Below are 24,442 nucleotides of genomic sequence, written 5' to 3' on the forward strand. Positions count from 1 at the left end.
ATGTGAAGTATATATAGCTTTAAAGTGCTCATGTGGCCTATAAAAGTTGCTTCTTTTGGGCTTGTTTTCCTGGACTTATTTCTCTCACAAAATCTGGCAACGCTGGTTGTAGTGCAGCTCAGGCATTGTGTCAGTGTTTCCAGACTTGGGCGTCTAGGCGCTGCGGTTTTCCGCTCAGAGTCGGCGTCTCTTCTGGGACAGATGGTGGATGGAAAATGAAGCTGGAATGCGGCATCCATTTGCCGCGGGAGCAAGCGTTTCCGGGAATCTGGCCGTCGCGGCGTTCAGCCGCGTGGCTGGAGCTTAATTTCCATCCACCAGCTGTCTAAAAACCCGGAAGAGCACTGAGCACCTAGACGCTCAAGTCTGGCAACAGCTAGAGAGAAACAGAAATGTACTGACAGCGCTGAGAGAGAGAGAGAGAGAGAGAGAGAGAGAGAGTCCTGTAAGGATGACAGAGGTGAGTCAGCAGTTAGCAGCAATACTAGGAGGGAGGTGTGAAAAGAGAAAACGATTTGTTCTGCAATCTGCAGGCGCAGTCCGAGTAGGGATATGGGGGCTGTTAAAACGCTACACAGAATCCACACAACGTGACTTTGTACAATGGTCAAATATGCTGTGCAATCATCGTGTTCTTCCACACTTGATGACCTTATGATGTATAATTTATCGTCTCTGTCGGGTGGAAACCTCATATGTCCAATATTAAGGCTGTTCCTTTTCAGGATTCAAATTCAAAAGCGGCAAAAGTAGCAGGTCAGTGAAAGCTCGAATCGCGTCGATTCGAGCCACGTTTCAAGCTTGCGGATCTGTTACTGGATGATCAAGTAGGGCGTTCGTTTAAGAAAAAAAACCATGAAAGAGTTTAGAATATGGAGATAAGAGGTTTCTGCCTGACAACAATGTTATAGGAGCTAACATCAGGAAAACTGTGGCAATTGGGGGGGGGGGGGGGGATACTACAGGCAGCTAGAGCTCTAGAGCAGTGGTTCTCAAACAGTGGTCCGGGGACCATCCATGTGGTCCCCTGCTAAATGATGGAGAGTTGGTAACCAAATGGACCCTTATAGATCTTTAACTCTTGAGAGTGTAAGAGTAACACCTTTGTTAAACATTCTGCAATGCATTACAAAAGTCTACACAATTATAGAATGTCAAATAATTGTTATTTCGATCAACGTTCGCCTTCTCCTATGGTACCACATCAATACAATATAGCATGGATTTGTGGACAAACTCTTATCCAAGCAACAAAATAATATTTAGTTCTGAATCTGCGGTGCCAAATCTCATCAAACGACGGTCCGTGGTTCAAATGCCGAATAAATACTGGACCTTGATATGTAAAAAGGTTTGAAAACCACCACTACGGGATGTGTGCAGCTAACAGGCAGCTAGCTGCTCAAACCACCACTACGGGATGTGTGCAGCTAACAGGCAGCTAGCTGCTCAAACCACCACTACGGGATGTGTGCAGCTAACGGGCAGCTTTCTGCTCTAGAGAGACGGAGGCTGCATGGCGAAGCGGGCATAACAACACCTGGGTGTCATGTCACCAGGAGGAGCATCCTAAACATGAGCCAACGCGGGCACGGCTCTCCTGTCCCACAGAGCACAGACAGACAGACAGACAGACAGACAGACGACAAGGAGAAGGAGAGAAACAAAAAGGATACGGAGACAAAGGGAATAAAAAGAGACTCTGTGAAACGGCAGTGGTGGAAAAAAGTGCTCACATTTTCTATATACTCTATAATGTAAAAGTGTCAATGCGGAAATGCTCTGTTACAAGTGAAATTCAGGAATTCAAAATGTACAAAAGTACAAAAGTATTGGCACCAAATGTACCTAAAGTACCAAAAGTAAAAGTAGTCATTGTGCAGAATGTCCCATTTATAGTTTTCAAATCTTTTGAAAGTAGCAGATCGTCAAAACGCAATGTGAGCTTGTAGATTATTTTCAAATGGCCCAAATGTATATAGGGCTGAAGTGGTTAATGTATGTTTTGTAATAATAATCAAAATCTAAAGGAATTAGTAACTAACGTTTTCAAATAGATGTATAGTGGAGTAAAAGTACAATATTTGGATCCAAGATGTAGTGTAGTGGAGTAGAAGTAAAAGTATTGGAAATCGGAAATACTCAAGTAAAGTACAAATACCTCAAAATTGTAGTAGGCCTACAGTACTTAAGTAAATGTACTTAGTTACTTTCCACCACTGTGAAATGGTTGCCAAAGGGGAAAAAAATAATAGTAATAATAATAATAAAATAATGAAATGGAACAAAGCAATGCAATGCACATCACAATAATGTGATTTCTTTTTTAAATAGTCATTACTAAAGTCAAGTTCAAGCTGGTCCCTATACTTGCAATACTGTCCCTTCCACAGCAGATGGCAGTGTAAGCCGCCTAAAACACGCTGCGGTAATTACTGTAGAAGGGAGGGAATGTGCAGAAGGAAACTTTGGATGGAGGTTGGACTCCATGAGCCCCTTGGAAGTCCCTGCAATGTATTATATTATTCATATGGTTATTCCATTTTAGATACCGGTAATGAATTAAAATATACAAACTGTGTGCATATAATTAAATCCTTAAATCTATTGTGAACCGGTGAACTACTACCTCTTGGCACACGTACGTAATATGTAAAATGTCGCTGTCGAGCAGAAACCTCTTATCTCCATATTTGTGTGTGGGTTTTTTTCCCCATATAAATGAACGTCCTACTTACTCATACTGCAGAAAATCAGTTAGCTAATGTGAACATTGTATATTTAACTATTTTATTGCGGCTAGCTGTTAGCATAAATCCCAGTTCTCAGTGCCACCATCAGCGTTCACTTTAAGAGAAGGCGTTTGCCCGCCCGCCCGCGCCACACACACACACTTTGCTATCATTAGCGCAAGTGCACACTGTTTACCTGTCGTCAGAAACGTTTACATGTCGCGAGCGATGCGGTAAAAAGTCACAAATAACATCCAAACTTTGGATGGCAGAAGATCCATCAAGGACAGCTCTCCAAAATTCCGACTTATGGAGGTTTGAAAATCCTGCTTTGAATTGAGGTAAACAGAGAAAAGTTTTAACGCCCCATAGCTTGTGGTGACGGAGGCGTTGCATAGCAACCGGATCAATGTTAAAAGCCGCCGTGGGGCTAAACCAGTATATACAAGGAGTATACGTTGGGGTCCGTATATATACGGACCTAGCAAATAACGTCCCCTAGTGGCGCAAAAATAATTAAAAGTCTTCAGAAGCATTAATATCCTAACGGTGCGGTAGCGACGATTTAGTATTGAGCTCCTAACATCGATGCGTTGTTCAATCCACCTCAATCTGCAGAGGCGCAATTGTACGGGCCGCCATCTTGGGGAGCGCAAAACACAGCGAGCTGAGCGTTGCCTAGCGACCGGGAGCCGGCCGATTTTACGGTAAATATTAGCGAGACGATTATGAACGAATAAAAAGCCCCAAAACACGTTAAAGGCATTTTAACTGCCCTGGGAATGACTTGAAAACACCTAAAAAGCGTTCCTGGCGGTGGATGTAGTAAAAACAAACAATCATTAGGGTTTTTTTTACCTCTGTCTCCAGGGAGTGTATCTCTCGGGGCAGCTCCACAGCGTGCCTGTTGAAGTAGTCCATGGTGATGGCGTTGTTCCAGTAGCTCAGGTTGTTCTCCTGGTTCGACGACTTCTTCTTCCTTCTCATGCAGCACACCGTCAACAGCACAGCTGTAGACCCAGAGCACACAGGGAGCATAGAATTAAGTGTAGCCTTAACATTGACCGCCATTGGCGATTATATATATATATATATATGTATGTAATTTCAATCCATTGATGAATACATTCCTCATTTGGTTTTTCAGTGTTTACGATAGAGGGCGCTCTTCCCCTACATGTGAGTGATCCTAGGACTTCCGAAGAAGAGTACACCCGGAAATAACGTGTTCTAAAGACTGTCGAAATAATTCGATACGATAATACGTGTTTGTTTTTATATAGGAAACGAAAACAATGGGGATGAAATAACTCGCGACCCACGGATGGGTCCCCGACACTGCTCTAGACTAGTGTAACTTACAGCACGAGGAAACGGGCACACTGATGGCCAGCACCATCCACACGATGTCCATCCTCTTCAGGCAGATGGTGGAGTGCTCTGAGGGCTCCTCCAGCGCGGGGCCCGAGCTGTTGCTCTGCTCCCAGGGCTCACTGGTGGTGGCCGGCACCAGCCGGTTCAGGAAGTTACCGCTGGCTGTGGACGCCTCTTCCGAGGGGGACGAGCTGTTCCCCATGGCGGCCGGGCCCCCGTCGTCGGCCGCACTGCCGTTAAAGAGTGCTCCCCCTTCGGCGGTGAGGTTCCCCGGCAGCAGCGACGAGCGGGGTCCGAGAGGGGGGGCGTTGTCTGTGCCGTTACCTGCGAGTGGTGGAAAGTAACTTAGTACATTTACTTAAAGTACTGTGCTTAAAGGACCACTTCACCACTTTTCAACCCAGCTTCATATAATAGGTCCTCACTAATAATCATGATAAAAGTTCTACTCAGTCTGTGTCTCATGGGAGGGCTGCCTGTGGGCAGTTCAGAAACCTGTCCACCAGTGACATCATCGATGGGGAATCCAAGCTAATAGAAACTGCAGGCGTTCTAGTCCTGAAAAGTTGCAATGCGATAATGGAAGCCATCGTTCTCACGATAATAAAAATCACACCCGTGTGAAGTGAGGGGCGCTAATATATTAAATTCTAACTCATTTTGATTAGGAATTAGGTGATCTAATGATAATGTAAAACAAACGGTGTCAAAACAAACATTAAATTATCTTTATTGTTAATGGCATTTAATGTTTGTGGGACAAGATGACGTACATTTTCCCTTCATTGTCAATAAAACAAACATTGAACTAAAAACAAACATTAAACCTGTATATAGGAGAAAAAACATCTAAACACTCTTGTAAAAAAAATCTTGTTTAAAACAAATCTGCCTAACGATGATGTCACTGGTGGACTTTCTGAACTGCCCACAGCCCTCCTATGAGACACAGACTGAGTAGAAAACAATGGTGGCATTTTATCATGAAGTGGTCCTTTAAGTATAATTTTGAGGTATTTGTACTTTACTTGAGTATTTCCCATTTCCAATACCTTTACTTCTACTCCACTACAACTCCAAATATTGTACTTTCCTCCACTACATTTATTTGAAAACTTTAGTTACTACTAATTACGTTGTAGATTTTGATTATTATTACAAAACAATAAATTAACCACTTCAGACCTTACAGTATACATTTCGGCCATTTGAAATAGCCAATCTACTTGTAGATCTGCCATTTTCAAAAACTTGAAACGGGACATACTTTATACCAGTACATTAGTACATTTTTAATTCTGGACTTTTACCTATAACAGAGTATATCTACATTTCAGTATCAACACTTTTACTAAAACAATAAATGTGAGTAGCCTACTTTCCCCACCACTGGTTAATACCTGGAGGTGTGAGCGCCGGCATAGGAGGCTCTTGCTCCTCGACAGCGGTGTCGTTAGTGACAGTGCGGTTGGCCGGGGTCGCGGCGGGGCCGCCGGGCTCCAGAGCCGACGACGGGGAGGTGGCGTTCTCAGGCGGCGGCGGCGGCGGGCTCTGACCCGGAGCCACGGACCCCCCTGCGGCCTTGGGCTCGGTCACCAGCTCCTCGGTGGGGGGCTCGCTGCCGTCGCCGTGCACCTCCCTCACGGTGATGGTGTGGGGCGGGGGGGCCTGCTGCTGCAAATTAGAATTAGAAAGAAAAAAAATATTATTATATTTTTCGTTAACTGAACTTAATAAAAACTACAATAAAAAAATGTATAAACGATATACTGAAACCGTATTGTGTGTTTACAAAAATAACTGAAACTAGAAAAAGTCCCTCCTGGCCTCCTGGTGGCGCTATAATAGGTAAATGTGAAAAGGGTGCCATTTGTTCTTATGCCTTTGATGACAATTGGATGATTTGAGGCATTTTGTTCCAAAAATGTGTTTTGCAAAAATCCACCTGTTGGTGGCGCTATAACAGGCCAATGTGAAAAGGTGTGTAACCATTTGCGGGATTTTTGGACAGAATCTGGAGGAGTAATGTGTTTTACAAAAGTTGGCCTCCTGGTGGCGCTATAACAGGCCGTTGTGGAAAGTTTGGGGCAGAGGTTCATCGTTGGCATCCAGGGAATGTGTGTGCACTGTGCAACAGACGGACGGACATACACACGGACACACACACACACACACACACACACACGCACGGACGCAAAACATACTCTCTCCCCATGCCTTCGGCCTGGTGGAGACAATAACTGAAATTATAGACCGTTAGTTTTCTTTTTGAATATTTGGCGGTTCATCTGTAACTGAATACATTTTAAAATGCTACGTTTTTATAATACTTATCCTTTCAATCCTGCACCTGACAGATAACCCAAAGTATAAACAAATAAAATAAAACGAACACTAAAACTAATACAAACAAACTAAAACTATTAGCCTTTTCAAAAATAAATACTAATAATAACTAGCAAATCCGCTCTCAAAACTAATTAAAACTAATGAAATGAAAATCACACCCGTGTGAAGTGGTGCAGGCTGCACTGCTGGCTGTCTGCAGTTATAGTGCTCAGTGTGGATGCTCAACAGTGTGTGACCCGAATGAGACACCAATCAACTGCAGGGGTAAATGGGTCGTACCACAGAGAGACATACAGACATGCACACACGGCCAGTTATTGGAGCGGGTTGGGCATCGCTCAAAAATCCAAAACCAATTACAACCTTTTTGGGGGGTTTGTTCCGGTCACGCTCCCTGAGTGTCAGGCCTCGGGCGTGGTCAGCATGACCCAGCGAGGAGGAAGAGGAGGAGGAGGAGGAAGGCTGGAGCTCGGTGGTGACACGGTGCTGAAGCCCACTGGGGTCGGTGGGTTCCTCCATGGTTAACTTCTGAGGCTCCGAGTGATGATGTGTGGGCGCCGGGACCGTGGTGGCGAGCTGGCCATCCAGGAAGTCCCCTCTTTCAAAGGCAGGTAGGGACAGATGAGTGAGGGAGCCTTTTGGGGCTCCCCTGGTAGTAGCAGACTCCGCCTCTCTATGTGGGACGACGGTACGGCCGCCGCTACCGGCGGTTTCTGGGCCAGTAGGGGCTTGGACGACCCTGGCAGCCGAGTCGCTTTGGTCGTCGACAACGTGAGTGCTCGGCTGCTGGAGCCGAGGGCCGGGATGAGGCCTCACTGTGTCGCGGTCACGGTCGGGGTCCGCGGTGACGCCACCAAACCTGTCGTCGAGGGAGCTGCCGAGCACTGCCGTGGTGAGGACGGTATCCGTGAGGGGATGAGGAGCCGCCCCTCGCCCCTCCCCCCCGTGGGAGAAGGGGAGCCACTCGCCGCCGCTGCCGGAGCCCTCCTGATGCCAGTCGGGTCTGGGGGCAACGGTGGGGACAGGGAGGGCGCGGTGACTTCTGTGGGGGGCTGCCATGGAGACAGAGTCCTGTGCTGATAACACCACCCCTGCTGGCAGCAGCGCTAGGAATGCTAGAACACCTAGAGATGGAGGGATGTGGGAGAAGGAGAGTTTGAAAATCACGCAAATGTTTATATATCCATCCAAATGAATGCTAAAACATTGAAATACTGCTGTCAACTTTCAAAAGTATAAAGCTATTGTCTCCTATATGGATGTATCTCTGACAGAAAAAGTCAGAGATATCTTTTTTTTATAGTTTCACAAGATAGTATTACTCAAAGTGTTAATGTAACACAGCTCTGTAGTGTATACGTTTATTTTATTGTTTTATCTTGATTGTTTTGTTCCACGTTTGCTTTGGTAATGTAAACAGGTTTTCTCATACCAAAGCTCCTTTGAATTGAATTGAATTGAATTGAATTGAATTGAATTGAATTGAATTGAATTGAATTGAATTGAATTGAGAGAGAGAGAGAGAGAGAGAGAGAGAGAGAGAGAGAGAGAGAGAGAGAGAGAGAGAGACATCACACTGCACCAACGTCAGCTACCAGCTAGCATTTTCTATCAGGAGAACATCAGCCACTCCAAGATAGCAGTTTTGTTTGTGAATGTGGATCTATCTAAACACACGCACGCACGTATGCGTGTTCGAGTGCGTTTGTGTGTGATGTGTGACGTGTGCGTGTGCGCATATGTCAGGGGCAGTCAGTCAGTAATTTCATCCATTCTTTTAGCAAAAGGCCGATGCACACCTCAGAAGGCTAGTGACAGGTGCGTAGGGCAATAGAGCGTATACATTAAAATGGGTATCTTTGAAAAACAAAGAAAAGGTCCTGCAAAATGTTAGACACTTGCCAAAATGTTGCTCTTTATTGGGTCGACGTTTCGGCCGATTAGACCTTCATCAGGACAGTAATTACATCCATACATAACACCCCTTCTCTCAAAGCTCACCGCTTAGCAATAAGTAGGTACAATACAATTGACAACTTCCCATCTCAGCCACGTCTTGCATCCATTACACCCCATCAGGCTGTATTCAACTGCACTGCAGTGTTTGTCACTTTGCCTGCTTTAACCACATCGCTTTGTGGATGGATGGATGGATGGATGGATGACACAAAAGCAGTGTCATTAACATCTACCAGTGGGGAATATCAGTCCTCATGGCTATCGGCCTGGCGGAGACAATGATCGTATCGCAGAGATTTAAATTCATCAAGAAATCATCCTCTGTCATACACTAGGATGAATTGGCTTTTGTTGAGCTGTCATTTCAGTACCACTTAAAAGCGCATTTGGTGCTCTCTTATTTCACTCTACACAAACCCATTTGCCAAAAATAGAAGCTCACAATGCGACGTGCTGTGAGCTCATAGATCTTTTTGTGCCGAACGTTCCCCCAGAATAGGGTCCAGGGATGCTGGGGGTTCAAAGTGCCTTTTGATGTTTAAAGTATATTTTGATTATCACGATAATACCGTTAATCGCAATTATTTCTGCCAGTCCCAACTATATGATGCACAGATCATCACCCATGTGATCAGGTGTTGTGGTGGCTAACACACTATTATTCTCTCTCTGTAACTATGGAAACCTAATTTAAATCTTGAGAGAGACGGGAGAGAAAGAAAATGAGGGGGGGAATCAAATACTGCAATCAAGTGTGCTCACCATTATCATAAATGTTGTTTATAGTACAACTACTGTATACTCACAAATTGAACTTCAATAATAAAACATGTCGAGTCCCCGATTTCTAACATGGTTCTCTGCTTCACTACTACAGTGTATATTTACCACCATGAGGCTGAGGTGAAGTCTGTTACACATGCGAGGAGAAACAAGGTATAGCAGGAGACAGTTCCAAAATTGGAACATTAATTATGAGGGTGCAAAACCATACCTATATTAAATTGTTATCACCATGAAACTTGCCCAGTTGATTACATGCATAAAGTGAATGGCAAAATTGAGTGCCAAAATTAGTGACAAAGTGAGTTTAATGTCGTTTATCGTCGTTTAATGCAATCAAATTCAAGTTTTCTGTTCGGACGTATGGGCTGTCAAGGCCAGAAAGTATTTTTTTGCAACTCAGTAGGTGTTCCTACATAACTTCCGGGTTTGATGATGATGTTATGCGCATACCCTCAATTCCCGAGCCCGGCAACCTTTGCTGCACGTCACTCCCCGTCTCTCTCAACTGTGTACTTTCAATAATGACAGAAAATACCAAAAATATATATTTTATTCACGATCATGCTTTTTCTTTGATTGTAGGAGAACAGCCTCGCTCAACAAGACCAAGAAGTTGACCGAAGCAGAGCAGCACGCGCCTATCTTCATTGATGGAGCTGCAGAGGAAAGGGTCAGGGAGTTCAAGTTCCTTGGAGTAGCTGCTCAAGTGGAGCCACACACACACGCACACGCACACACGCGCACACACACTCTCCTTCTTGGATTATTGACTTTACAAGACTGTTTGCTGAAATCCTTTCTGTTGTGGGATGCCAAGCACGCTATTCAAGAGCCATGTGTTCACTGGTGTTGCAGATTGCCATACAATCATTTCTTAATTCACTACATCATGTACAATACTAATTCTATTCTATATGCTGCAATTTTGTTTTAACCACTTTCAACCTGGCTCCCTATTTCGGGCATGTCATTGTAGGCAACATTTGATTTTATATTTTGTATCCCCCCCCCCCCCCCCCCCCCCATTTGACAATAGCAGATCTATCCGCTCACCACACGTCACGTGTGATGTGTTGTGAGATGTCCGATGGTTTGTACTGTAGATCGCCGGCTATATTCGCTACTACGAATACAGGTGTGTGCGCCTTGAGATTCTGGCACGGAAAGTTGGACAAGCACTGAGGTGAACTCATTCATCATATTCCCTTGAATTCAATCACAGACTCCCCACCGGAGAGGGTGTCTTCCATTAACCAGGCCTGTCACGTTCATAATCCATGGAGCTCTACTGCAGTCCTCACGGAGGAGATAACACCCACAGCCACAGTGATTTATGACTGCTAGTCCTTCCTGAAATGATCTAAAGCACTGTTTCACAAACAATGGGGTCGGGGGACACATTTTTATGCATCGCGAGAAGATATCCCCTTTTTTAAGTTTTCAGAAAATTATCCAAAAGTAGGAATATTTTTCTGTTATCCCCGATGTCATCAATATTGGCCAGCAACTCTACTTTGACCTCAAACCCTTAGATCTCCATATATGGATATACAGTATGTCAGAACCTGTTCTGACATTCCATATGTTGATCCTCCCCCATCCATCCTTCCTCTTCGATGTCTCCCTTTTGACTGATACCTGTCTATTCAAACTCTAGACGTCCTGCCCCAAAGTTATTAGTGCAGCCGTGTCCGGCAGCCGTTCTCAACAGGCCCAAAATTAAGGCCCGCCCTACCTGGGCCCTCATCAAACCCTGTACACTCAAGATACTGCCCCTGATGCCACCCTTATATCTCCATATATGGAGCTGAACTGTTCTGACATTCCATATGTTGAGAGATAAGAGGTTTCTACTTGATCATACTACAGCGTCACACAAAAGTATCATAAGCAGCAGATCCACAAGCTCTAAACGAGCCACGAAGTGACACATTTTGAGCTTGTATAAGTGCTACTTTTGAATTTGAATCCTGAAAAGTAACAGTTTTGGGCAATGGCCTTATATTTCCACATGAAATGTGTATGTTTGTTGCTTCTGTAGTTAATTCAGCAGTAATGGAGTGTGTCTGCACGTGTGTGCATATACGTGTGGGTGTGCGTTGTGTGTGTGTGGGAGAGAGAGCAGTGTTTCGAGAGTGCACGCATCCGCCTGGGTGACTGCTGGGCGAGCGCTGGCGCTTTGGCATGGGGGGTCAGATCAACATATGGAATGAATTCTGTACTGGCCATATATGGAGCGTGTATTGAGTGTACAGGGTTTGATGAGGTCAGATCAACATATAAAATGTCAGAACAGGTCAGCTCCATATATGGAGATCTAAGGGTGACAGCGGGGGTGTGTCTTGAGTGTACAGGGTTTGCTGAGGTCCGATGAGGTTTTGCAGATTTTCATAGTAAAAATAAGACCCAATTACTGAGTCAGTCTCCAGGTTTTCTTCAGAATATGTATGACACTGGTTTACTACACCACTATGTCACACCTGAGTCCACTAGGACAGCGGTTCTCAAACATTTTATTTTCAAGGACCCCCTTAACTCTGAAAGTGTAGAAATGGAACCAAATAGAACCATAAGTCCATTTGGTTCCATTTGTACACTTTCAGAGTTACAGACCTATAATGGTCATTTAGGGCTAGCTCTTTATGTCTTTGTCTAGGCCTACTCATTTTGTATGTCCGTGGCAAAAATATAATTTTGACAAAGATGTCCACCACAAGCCAGCATGGCGATGAGACCTGCTCCACGGATTCGTCTATGGTGGTATGAGGGCTGAGGACCCCCTGGAACCTCCCCAAGGACCCCCTGGAACCTCCCCAAGGACCCCCTGGAACCTCCCCAAGGACCCCCTGGAACCTCCCCAAGATCCCCTGGAACCTCCCCAAGGACCCCCTGGAACCTCCCCAAGGACCCCCGGGGGACCCCCTGGAACCTCCCAAAGGACCCCCTGGAACCTCCCCAAGGTCCCCCTGGAACCTCCCCAAGGACCCCCGGGGGTACCCGGACCCCACCGTGAGAACCACTGTTCTACAGTAGCTAATGTAATTGATATCCAATCTCGGCTGTCTCTACCTGGCAACACGTCACTGTACTGCTGCTGAAAAAAACATGAGGCACACACACACACACACACACACACACACACACACACACACACACACACACACACACACACACACACACACACACACACACACACACACACACACACACACACACACACACACACACACACACACACACACACACACACACACACACACACACACACACACACACACACACACACACACACACACACACACACACACACACACACACACACACACACACACACACACACGCATCAGTATGATCTGAGACCAGCATGGAATCTGTTTGATGTATGACTAATAAACAAGCCTATAAATATTCATCTGGGGCTTCACACATTAAGACGCTGTACGTATGTTTTATTGATTACCTCATCATGGGAAATGTTAAAGGCTACAAAATGCTTTTTAATTTAACTCGCACAGAGAGACGTATAACCACCAACTATGGAATGATTTATTTAATGAATATAACGCAATTTTGTCTAATCTGAGTATGTTAATACAATATTATTTATACAATCTGTATGGTACAGTATGTTAATACAATAATAACTTATACAATCTGTATGGTATATGTTAATAATACAATATAAATATAACTTGTACAATCTGTATGGTAGAGTAAGTTAATACAATAAAACAATTGTATTTTGTCTCAAAGGTGTCAAAGGTCATATCTCACCTAGACACAGGATCTGACATGAGTTTTGACCTGATGGTCAAGATTAAATCTATCCCCTGAGCAAGCAGGATGCAGGCTCTATTAGCTTAATGGTAAAAATGTCAGCACTTGAGCAGGAAACCTGGTTCAAATCCAGGGTATAGACGCGTAAAGTTACATTAACCTTTAATATAACTGTTGGGTTAATCAACGTCAGGTGCGGGGACCACCACAGGGTCTAAACGGAACCTTACCGGTCTGTAACTCTTTATTTTTATTTTTATTCTGTTTATTGGTAAGCACACTCATTCATACAATTGTACAGAACTGGGAGGAGAGTGAACATAAACATTTACAGCATTAATTACTTGTTTTTCTTACTCCATACATTGACTCTCCCCATTCAGTGTTCCATTTCAGTTTTTTTCTTTTTTCACAGTAAATGTGCCATTTCTTTTCCCCCATTTTTCTATGTGCATGTATATACATACTACATATGTAACCCCCCCTCCCCCCTCCCGCACCAGGGTAAGTGTCCAAGTGAACGCAACGTCTGTACAATATACATAAAATGATAGTCTGTGTGATGACTATCACACAGACTATCACACAGAATTGTATGAGAGTATACATACAAAGACAGAAATAGAACCTGTTGATATAGACATGAGACATAGTGATGATGGTAATAATACTGTAATAGTGTTGATCACTGTAGTATGCATGAAAGGTCCCTGATTACATCGGTTCCAGGGATGTAAGATATTAATAATGGTAGAGAATAAGAAAAAAATAAAAAAAATAAAAAAAATAAGAATAAACAGAAAAAAATAAAAATAAAATAATTACCGGTCTGTAACTCTGAGAGTGTACATTTATATGACACTGTTGTACAAAGCAGGGCATTCATTTACAAAAGAACAAACTTTCTTTAAATATGGAGATACAAGGTTTGTGGTCGACAGTGTAATGAAGAGAAAATTAATGATTGAAAGGGCCGGAGAACAGAACAGCGCTTTTGTGAGCATCCATGGTTTCAACATCCATTCAAACGAATGAGAGCAGAAGAATCAAGGTGAGGAGAGGAGGAGGTGGTGGTGGGGGGGGGGGGGGGGATTTGCTAAAAGCCTACCTTAAAAAAGAGTTGTGTGTGTACAGTATGCATTGCCAATGCATTTGTGCAACACACACACACACACACACACACACACACACACACACACACACACACACACACACACACACACACACACACACACACACACACACACACACACACACACACACACACACACACACACACACACACACACACACACACACACACACACGCACGCACGCACGCACGCACACACACACACACACACACACAGGCTGCTTCGATAAATGTTTCATCTCTGACAAAGTCAGAATGAAGATGAAGGCCAAATGAACATGAAGGGAGCAAACACACAGACAGGCCCTCATGTCCTTCATTCACAAAGGAGACAGACAGTACAAAGGTATCGGCATATAGATGAGTCCCTGTGACATGGACAAAGTGAAAAGAATAAAGAACAAGTAAAAGTACTACGTCATATGTCTTGGCTGCCATATGACGTAGCTAGAGTGCCCCTCAGATTTCTTTTTAATAAAAAATATATAAATACAATCTGTAAAATTACAATGTTCTAGTAATATTGTTCCTGCTGTTCTACGTACTGCCAACCAGGTGAAGTAATGGGATGCACACGCCAGATTATAGACACATCAACGGACCGACATGCGGAAACAACGGTCGGACATGCGGTTGAACATGCGCTGCTCCCGTGCTTGCGGTTAGGGTTTGAGGTAAGGTTGTCAGTCTAATGACAGTCGGACCAATAGTAAATGGTAAATGGTAAATGCATTTATATAGCGCCTTTATCCAAGGCGCTTTACATAGATTGTGCATTACATTCACCCATTCATACACCGATTGCGGCGGAAGCCATGCAAGGTACCAACCAGCACATCGGGAGCAATTTGGGGTTCAGTGTCTTGCCCAAGGACACTTCGACATGTAGACAGGAGGAGCCAGGATTCGAACCGCCGACCCATGGATCATTGGACGACCTGCTCTACCTCCTGAGCCACAGTTGCCCCAATAGTATGATCTTGTACCCGAAGTAATCACAGATTGAAGCTTTAACCTTTGCTTGTATGAAATATCGCAGACCATTAGGATTTGATGCTTTTATTTGACAACTTCAAATGCTCAAATCTTAAAATAGTAACCAAAAATAGCCGCATTGTGTGACACGTTGTGAGCACTATTTTCTAAATAAAATCTTGAAAACATTTTGAATATTTTTCAATAACACAAAATCTGGTACAGGGGGTTCGTTGTTTGGCACAAAATATTTTTTAGATGGGGTGGTCGTGGATGAATAGGCCACATATTCATTTGGGTCATTGAGATGAAAATGTTTGAGAACCACTGGTTTAAACAACATTAGGAAACAAGCCCAAATAAGCAACTGCACTTTAGAGACAAGACAAAAAAGAAGAAGAAGCAAAAAACGCAAACAACTTCACAGACGGCGGCGGCAGTGGCTCAGTGGTAGAGTGTCTGGATGGTAACCATACGGTTGCCAGTTCGAACCCGGGCTCCCCCAGAGTTACTGTCGAAGTGTCCTTGAGCAAGACACTGAACCCCTAATTGCTCCCGATGTGCTAGTTGGTGCCTTGCATGGTTTCCGCTGCCATCGGTGTATGAATGGGTGAATGTAATGCACAATCTCTGTAAAGCGCATTGGATAAAGGCGCTATATAAATGCACCATTTACCATTTACAGAAAAAACAAGCCCAAGACCACTTATAATAGTAAGCAGACATGGCAACACTGGCTGGGACATGGGAACGTGCTGTGTAGTAATCCTGATGATTTAACAAACAGCCCTCGTGCAAACAACCATTATTTGCGGTGCCCTTTCTCTGCGCTAAGCTGCACGTCTCCTTTCCCGGAGAGGAAGAATATTGTCGAGGCAACATACACGGTATCATGAATCCACCGGCCTAATCAATCATCCCCGAATCCACTTAGTGTGCAGGATATCAATGGTTATCCTCTTGTCTTTGGCGGTGCGATCAATCCCCGAGAGAGAGGGAGATGGTCAAGGAGCGGAGGCCAGTCTCCTTGGAGGGCAAGGGGACAAAGGATATCGTCTCGGTCGGTCGGGTGGAAACCTCATGTCCAAAAATGACATTTTTCAGCAGTGGTGGAAAAAGTAGGCCTACAATTTTTCATCAATAACGTCCTGTTTCATATTTGAAAAAGACCACAGGGGTTGAAACGTCATATCTGCTGATGTTTGCCGTAAATACAACATAGTATCTAGCCCCTCATCTAGTTTTTCATGATTCTGTTTTTGCTGTTTGGCTCAGCACAGAGAAACGGATGTACGTTATTTTTTTGTTTGACTGTTTCACAAGTTATCGTAATATGTCGCATCGCGTCACAGCCACACGTTGTGAGCTTGTAGATCGGCTAATGTCAAATAGCCAAAGTTTAAATAGTGCTGAGGTGGTTAATGTGTGTTTTGCAGTAGTACAATATTAGTACAATATTTGCCTCTGAGAGTTAATGGAGTAGAAGTGAAAGTATTGAACATTGGAAACACTCCAGTAAAGTAGAAATACCTCAAAACTTTACTTGCGCTGCGTTTTAAGCTTAATTTACGGGAAAAAAACACAAAGATGGTAGAATATGGAGATAAGAGATAAGTGGCGGTAGGTATTCATCTATTACCAAGGAGTCACCTCACATAGAGCATGGGGGAAACGATCCAGGGATTGGGAAAGTCCGTAGAGAATATGCCTGTGAAGCAGGCGTTGCAGTTGGCCAGGTTGTGCTGTGTCAACACAACGAGCGAGAAGTGGACAGTTGGCGCTATGCTGGAGTCAAAAGAGCCAGAAATAGAGCTGCAAAATCATCCATCATCCACACTTGTGGTGCGAACTGGTGTGTGACTGCTGTTCAGGGGGTGTGACTGCTGTTCAGGGGGTCGTGGTCATGGTGTGAACTGGTGTGTGACTGCTGTTCAGGGGGTCGTGGTCAACAAGGTCTATGACAACAAGCCCAAAAGCAGTGGTGCAAGTAAGTACATGTACTCAAGTACTGTACTTAAGTACAACTTTGAGGTATCTTTATACTTTACTGGAGTATTTCCAATTTTCATTACTTTTACTTCTATTCCACTACATCTCAGAGGTAAATATGATACTTTTACTCCACTAAAATTACTTGAAAACTTTAGTTACTAGTTACTTTGTCTATTACTAAATATAGTATACAGATAGCTTTAAAAGACGTTGCATATGCAGTAATATGGAAAAGTAGGAATAGATTTAAGAATGACTCAAGAATAGAACTTTGCATTACGTAAATCATTTGATAATTGCGCTGCCCATGGGAGAATGTGTATAGCAGGATATTGTAAACATTTCTCTTCTTGTTGTTGCTTTTTACCTATTTTTCTACCCATTTCTACCCACACTTTTCTGTGACTCACAAATATTCAAGGATCATGCATTCTTTTTTTTTTTTTTTAATATGTGTTTATTTCTGCCTTTATTGATAGTTTCAAGTGAAGGTAGACAGGAAGGAGGGAGGGAGAGATGGGGATTTAGATTTTTCATCGCCACGATCAATAAAATAATGAAGTAGACACAAGGACTGACCACTTTAAACCATGTTGGGCGGGAACCCCTTTTGGTGCTAGCATTATGTTATGCTTTAGCTATTGAAAAATAGCAGATCTACAAGCTCATAGCGCGCCACCGAGTGGCGCGCTACGAGCTTGTAGGTCTGCTATTTTTGAAAAATGACATAGCTTTTTCAGAAAACTGTCAGGATGTAGAAGACATTTTTAGAATCTGAGACAAAAGGACTGACCACTTTAAACCTGCCATCGCTGTTTTGCTGTACGCTAGTGTAGACTAAAGTAAAAGAACAGGAAGGGACAGAAGACAGATAGTCCTCCAGTGTGTATAAATAGAACGTTGGTGGGTTTTTTCGACAGTGGCAACAGAACAGACACATTCCTCTGGTTGGCTACTAGGTGTGTCCATCTATCTGCCAATCAGGGCTGAGTGTCCATCCCATGGGAGGGAGGGGGGTTGGTGGGGGGGGGGGGCAGATGGGGCTGGCATGGATTAAAGAAAAATAAAATCTCACAATAGAAATTTTTTTTGTGAGACAGTGTACACACTAACACCGTTTAGCACAATATATTATGTAAAATAACGTGTTGGTAATATTGTTCCTGCTGTTTACAGCCAACCACCGATTGAGGCTTTAACCGTTGCTTTTATGAAATATCCAAGACCATTGGGGTTTATGGAAGATGCTTCTAAACATATAATTGCTAGTTACTCTAATAAATAATAATGCTTCCATAGATAAAAGACATGCTGGCTTTTATGGAACCCAAAATGACTGAAACAAGTCGTGGCGACTGAGAACTTTAATCCATGGGCATGTCCAGTTCATACGACCGGGACATTCTCGGAGGATGAGGGCTAGTAGGGGTGGTGGTGGTGGTAGGGGGGGGTGGGGGGCTGGATGGAAAGGGTGAAGAGGAGAAGGGGAGGAGGGGGGGGGGGGGGGGGAGCTGCAGATGTGAGAGCGCAGATAAGAGCGCAGAGAGGCAATCGGAACCCTGGGATAATGGCTTCCTGTTTGAATGCGGACTGTTTGTCACGATGCGGCGGCTTTGAACGCTGACTTGTTTATCTGCCCTGGTATACTAGTGAGGGGGAGGTGAGAGAGAGAGAGAGAAAGAGAGAGAGAGAGAGAGAGAGAGATTTGTGGAGTGAGACAGAGAAAGATAGGTGCGCATCAACGATGGAGCGAGAGTAACAAAGGTTGAGAGAGAGAAGCTATAAAAGCAGAGACGAAAAGTGAAAGACAAAAACAGGCAAAGAAAATTTAAGCTCTTAAAAAAAACCTCTAAAAGCATTTGTAATACTTTACTTTGGGACAATGATTCAGTGACTTCATCTGCATGGGACTTGTCTGTAATACTTTGGGACAATGATTCAGTGACTTCATCTGCATGGGACTCGTCTGTGACACCCTCACAGGGGCCGGTTCTGACAGGAAGCGGAAAACATTAAACAGGAAGTTGTCTGGGAGCAGCGGGAGGGGAGAACATGCAACCACAGACGCAGCGCTTAACCCATTTTGACCTGGGAACGATTCTGCAAATGTCTTCTAAATCCTGACTGTTCTTGAAAAAGCTATGTTTTTCTGTGTCAGTCGTTCTCAAACACTTTCATGTCACTTTTTGTCTTCAAAAATAGCAGACCTACAAGCTCGTAGCGCGCCACTCTAAATAATAATAATAATACCATTCGACTTCAAAGACACCGGCTGAGTTTCAACTCGTTTTACGCGACTGGTTCACACATTCAACATTATGTACGCTGGCATTACGGGGCCTTGCAAGCATAACAAACTATTGTGACAACGTAATCACATTGCAGCAAGCCTCCCTGAGCCGTGTTCTCAGATTAGGGAGATTTCTCCAGGCGTGCAATCGTTTCCGGTGCCGTCTAAATGGTCTCTCAGATAAGCTTTTCTTTTTAAAACTAAGCTCACTTCACAATGTAATTTGCACAGGAGATACTTTGAGGCAATTGCCATATGGAATTGCATAGAGGGTGACAGTGTACCGCAAGCCAGGCGGAACCCAATTTACTCGAAAAACAAATGGCAAGTCCGCCCTACGGTTACAGGCGTTTTGAGAACGGGGAATGCACAAGAATATCACATACCCACAAACTGTAGCCTACACAGTCAAAAACTGCAGGGTGACTAGAGGAAAGGGGGGGGGGGGGGGGGGGGGACGTAAAAGTGTGACACTTCCTGTTACGGGCGACGATGATGTCTCATCCATCTTAGTTCTTTCCTAGATTTATATGCAACATGTTTTTTTCTTGAGCATGTTAGGGTCACATCTGTATGCTGCAACTAGCGGCCCAGAGAGAGAGAGAGAGAGAGAGAGAGAGAGAGAGAGAGAGAGAGAGAGAGAGAGTGAGAGAGAGAGAGAGAGAGAGAGAGAGAGAGAGTGAGAGAGAGAGAGAGAGAGAGAAATGTGAAATGTCTGTGTGCCTCCGGCAACAGGGCCAGAGATCTCAGCTGGACCGATCAGTTCACGCTTCACACGCTGGGAACAAGGCAACCTAATGGAGCTCATGGCCTGAGGACACCTGTGGAAATCTGTGCTGCTTGGACTGAATCCTGCCACAGGCTGTCTCACTCTCAGCTTTTGCCCATACTACGGAAACACCATTAAAAGGTGGATAGGTTCCCTACAAAGGAGAGAACAAAAGAGGCTCTAAAGGTAGCTCTCCGCCGCACCGACGTTGGCGGCGGTAAGTGTTGAATAGGCGGTGGGTACACTGTCGTGTCGGGTCGCAAGTTGGGGAAGCGTCGATACCTTTAGAGCCTCTTTTCAACCGTCGGATAGCAGCGGCCGAACAAATAATTAGAAAGAAGAAAAACTCTTAAACAAATATATATATGCATTTTGCACACTTCACGGGTCCCGTGGGTTGACAAAATAAGGTAAAACAAAACACAGGAAAACACTGGCGGTGGTGGAAGAATGAATAAATTAATACCTGGCGATCAAATCTGCCACAAAAAAACATTTAAGAACGTCAGCCCGGAGCCCTGTGGTGTCGTTTCAGTGGCCCCTCGAGGCATTGCATACGAGACACAGTTATCAGCATGCCTGTTTAGTGAAGCACCCAGCAGGGGACTCTATAGAGCGTGACCCACACCGGTGTGTTCCGTTATTATTCAGCTGACATTCAGAGGTGGAGTGCTGCCAATGAGTGCTGCTCCTCAGAGTGACACTCTGTTGGCCTCGGAATGTAAAGCCATGTCCAGGCTCAGTCATAATGGAATGATGGTGCTGTAACAGGGAGGGGTGCTGTCGCTGATCATCGGCCTCCTGTAGCCATGTCCAGACTCAGTCATAATGGAATGATGGTGCTGTAACAGGGAGGGGTGCTGTCGCTGATCATCGGCCTCCTGTACCGCTCTTGATTTCGTCGACTAAAGGCTCATTCATAGTCTGGATTTTCGGTGGTGAGGTGACCACAGCTCCGGTGGTGAGGTGACCACCGGAGCTGAAATAACGTTGAGCGGTGGTGAGTAAAAACAGAGAGAAGGGCTGGGGCGGTGGCGGTGGTTTGCTCTTCACCACGGCTCGTGACGTCATGTTGTAGTTCGGTGGTCACCTCACCACCGAAAATCCAGACTATGAATGAGCGGAAATTAGGAGTTGGACTATTTCAGATGACAAAATATTCAAAAGACCCTGACTAAAACTAAATCTGCTCTGCTGTCAGAATCAACAGTGCTCCTGTACCAGGGCAGTATACTCACTCAGCAGCTGACAGCGCAGGGCCTGCAGGCTTGTCTTCATGGTATCATGTGGTCCGGATCCTCCTCCACAGTGCTCATGGTTCTCTGTAAGAGTGAGAGAGATAGAGGTTTTATACCAACTGAATGCAGTGGTGGAAGGTATCCTTTTGACTTACCGTACTGTAATTCTGACACAAATATTCTCTTCTGGGAATGCATTATTTTGTAGAATCGGCCTCAGGTCTTAACCCATTTTGGGTGGGAACCCCCTCTTTTAAACATTATGTTGTAATTTAGCTATTGAAAAATAGCAGATCTACAAGCTCATAGCGCGCCACCGAGTGGCGCACTACAAGCTTGTAGGTCTGCTATTTTTGAAAAAACGTAAAAATGTGGCGCAAATCTTTGAATATATATTCTTTCAAAGTGAATGTTTTAAACTCAGGCCTAAATGAGTTAATGGGTTAATTGCTTTGAATTGAATTAAATTGAATAATTGAATAGGGGGAGAGAGAGAGAGAGAGAGAGAGAGAGAGAGAGAGAGAGAGAGAGAGATCAGGTGAAACTATACTCAGGTATCACAATCAGGTCCTGTTTGCAGTGGGATATCGCTATCACACATGCTGTGATTGTGTGAGGGTCAAAACTGGGTTAACGTTAACAAGGGTAGTTAATGAGTCACAGTTTAAGTCAGTGTTGATTTTTTCCATTAAGTTTTAGTCATATTTTACTTTAGCCAATTGGCAGGGCTTGATGGCATCATAATGGCAGATTTTACACTTGGTTGCATGCTGAAAATGAGGTTGTAGATCTGCTATTTTCAGAGTAAACACCGGAGTGCAACCAAACATAAAATGTCTTTTAGTTCTACTGGATCACTTCTTCACTATAGTCCCTCCCTATAACATTTTTGCCTATATTCTTTTAGTCTTAGTTTTAGTCACCTTAGTAAGGTGACCCTTAGTTTTTATTTCGTTTTTGTCATAGTTTTAGTTGACGGAATTGACAATGGTTTAACTCTTGCAGCCCTGTGGTACACCAGTAGTTCCCAAACTAGGGGGGGTGGGACCCCCAGGCGGATCCACAAATCTTTTTGTGGTAAATGTCTGTCTTTCTTTTTTTTTAACCACAATCAATCAAGCACTTCAAGCCTATAGCGGAACATTAGCCAAAAAAGTGTCCAGCGGTAGATCTGTAATGGCCGATTACTATACTTCCGGTTCACCGGGGTGACATTTAGGGGTTTTCAAAATAAAACACAATTTTATGGGGGGCCTTGCTTCATCTCTCTCTCTCTCTCAGCTAAGGGGTCCTTCCTTGGCCTGAAAAACCTTGAAGATCCCCTGACTTATACCATATATACTTTTTTGACCCGGGGTCCCTTAAGTTTTCCAACATGTTGTGAGCTTGTAGATCTGCTATTTTCGCTGAAAGATCGCCCCAGCATATGGACACTAATAATAATAATAATAATAATAATAATACATTTTATTTATAAGGCGCCTTTCAGGGCACTCAAGGTCGCCGTACAGGTTAAAAACTGTTTATACAGTTAAAAGCAAAACAAAACTAGGGCACAGCTTGCAGCAGAGGTCAGCCATATGCCTGCCTAAACAGGTGGGTTTTGAGGTGAGATTGGAATATATAACACTACTAGGGTTTGTTCGTGTGGTTAACAAACAAATTAGGGTCTCAACAATGGTCTGTGGTAAATGGCCTTGCATGCATGGCCATTAGGCTTTAAATCATCATTGACATGCGTCAGGTCAGCCATGGTCAGTGAAACCAATTACACAGCATTAGACATTGACCAGTGAAGGACCTGGACTCACAGTCACTGCTCAGTGTGTCTGTCACAGACAGATAGTGGCCAGCACTGTTGCCAGAGTCTGTGAGAGAAATAAGAAACCAGGTCCAGGAAAATCAAGCCCAAAACAAGCGGCTATTATAGGCCACATGAGCACTTTAAACCTACTTTATACATCTTGTTATTATCTTGGATAAAATGTGGAATATTTGGAAGACACACATCTAGCCCCTGGTATAAAATATTTTCAGATGGGGGGTTAGGGACAAATACATATTCAATTAACCACTGGTTAAAAAAAGAAAATGGAAGCAAGCCCTAATAAACAACTATACTACCCCAAAGAACGCAACCCGCAACTACCAATATTTACAAGCGTCTTTACAGAAACAGAAGCCAAAAGTCGCTTATAATAAGCAGACATGTGGATACCAGTGTATAATTTAAACAAATCTAGGAAAGTGGAGTCCAAAGTGGAGTCCAGGGACTATCTGGGTTCCTTGAGGTGGTTCCAAACTGGTCTGTAACTCTGTACAAATGGAACCAAATGGACCTTTAAGGGGCCATTTGGTTCCATGTGTACACTCTCAGAGTTATGCCCCCATAACTGGGGGAAAAAAACTTGATCTTGATCTAAAGTGAGAAGTTAGTAAAATAATAATAATGTAAATATTACAGTAGTGCAACATCAACTGAAGCTAGTTTGACGCGCCACACATGCTACTTAAAGCATAATGACATTTTTGAAAATGTTGCCTTATTTTGGATGATAATGTCTTGCCCTTTGGATAAATGCACTTTGGATAGAATCACTGGTAAACAACATTAGAGAACAAGCCCAAATGTAAGCAACTCCACTTTGAAAACAAGCCCAAAACCCCCAAAACTAACAATATTTACGAGCAACTTTACAAAAACAAAAAAACAACCCCAAAGTCCCTTATAATAAGCAGACATGGCAACACTGGTCATGAGATGAAGCATGAACTAGCCTGACCAGCCCCTTCCACTATTCAACAGGTGAATTACCACTACTAACCCGATGAATCACCACTACGAGTCCATACCATTACCAACTTCACAGCACCTGAAGCCTACGTTTTTCTTCTGTCACGACAATGTTAAAGGAGCATTCAGTGATTTGGGTGATTTGGAAAAAAACCCGGTCCACCCGGTAACAAGATGTGCACATGCACGCTCTACAGTGGGGGGAGTACAACAGACCAACAGCACGTGCACCAATGCCCGCCCCACTCGATCATGATTGGAGGAAGGCCCCTCTC

At 44.0% G+C, this 24,442-nt stretch overlaps 1 protein-coding gene across 1 annotated transcript in view; it reads right to left on the reverse strand.

Moving 5' to 3' along the window:
• Positions 1-24,442, reverse strand: part of tmem108 (transmembrane protein 108) — a 76,016-nt gene that overhangs the window by 5,334 nt on the left and 46,240 nt on the right. The window contains exons 2-6 of the mRNA XM_079490356.1: positions 21,374-21,457; positions 6,819-7,579; positions 5,507-5,780; positions 4,095-4,430; positions 3,591-3,742 (exon numbers count right to left, since the gene is read on the reverse strand). Of these exons, the coding sequence (XP_079346482.1) occupies positions 3,591-3,742; positions 4,095-4,430; positions 5,507-5,780; positions 6,819-7,579; positions 21,374-21,413 (1,563 nt within the window). The 5' untranslated portion in view covers positions 21,414-21,457. The remainder of the gene's footprint in view (positions 1-3,590; positions 3,743-4,094; positions 4,431-5,506; positions 5,781-6,818; positions 7,580-21,373; positions 21,458-24,442) is intronic.

The sequence above is a fragment of the Electrona antarctica genome (assembly GCF_951216825.1).
Source record: "Electrona antarctica genome assembly, chromosome: 20".
Classification (NCBI taxonomy): domain Eukaryota; kingdom Metazoa; phylum Chordata; class Actinopteri; order Myctophiformes; family Myctophidae; genus Electrona; species Electrona antarctica.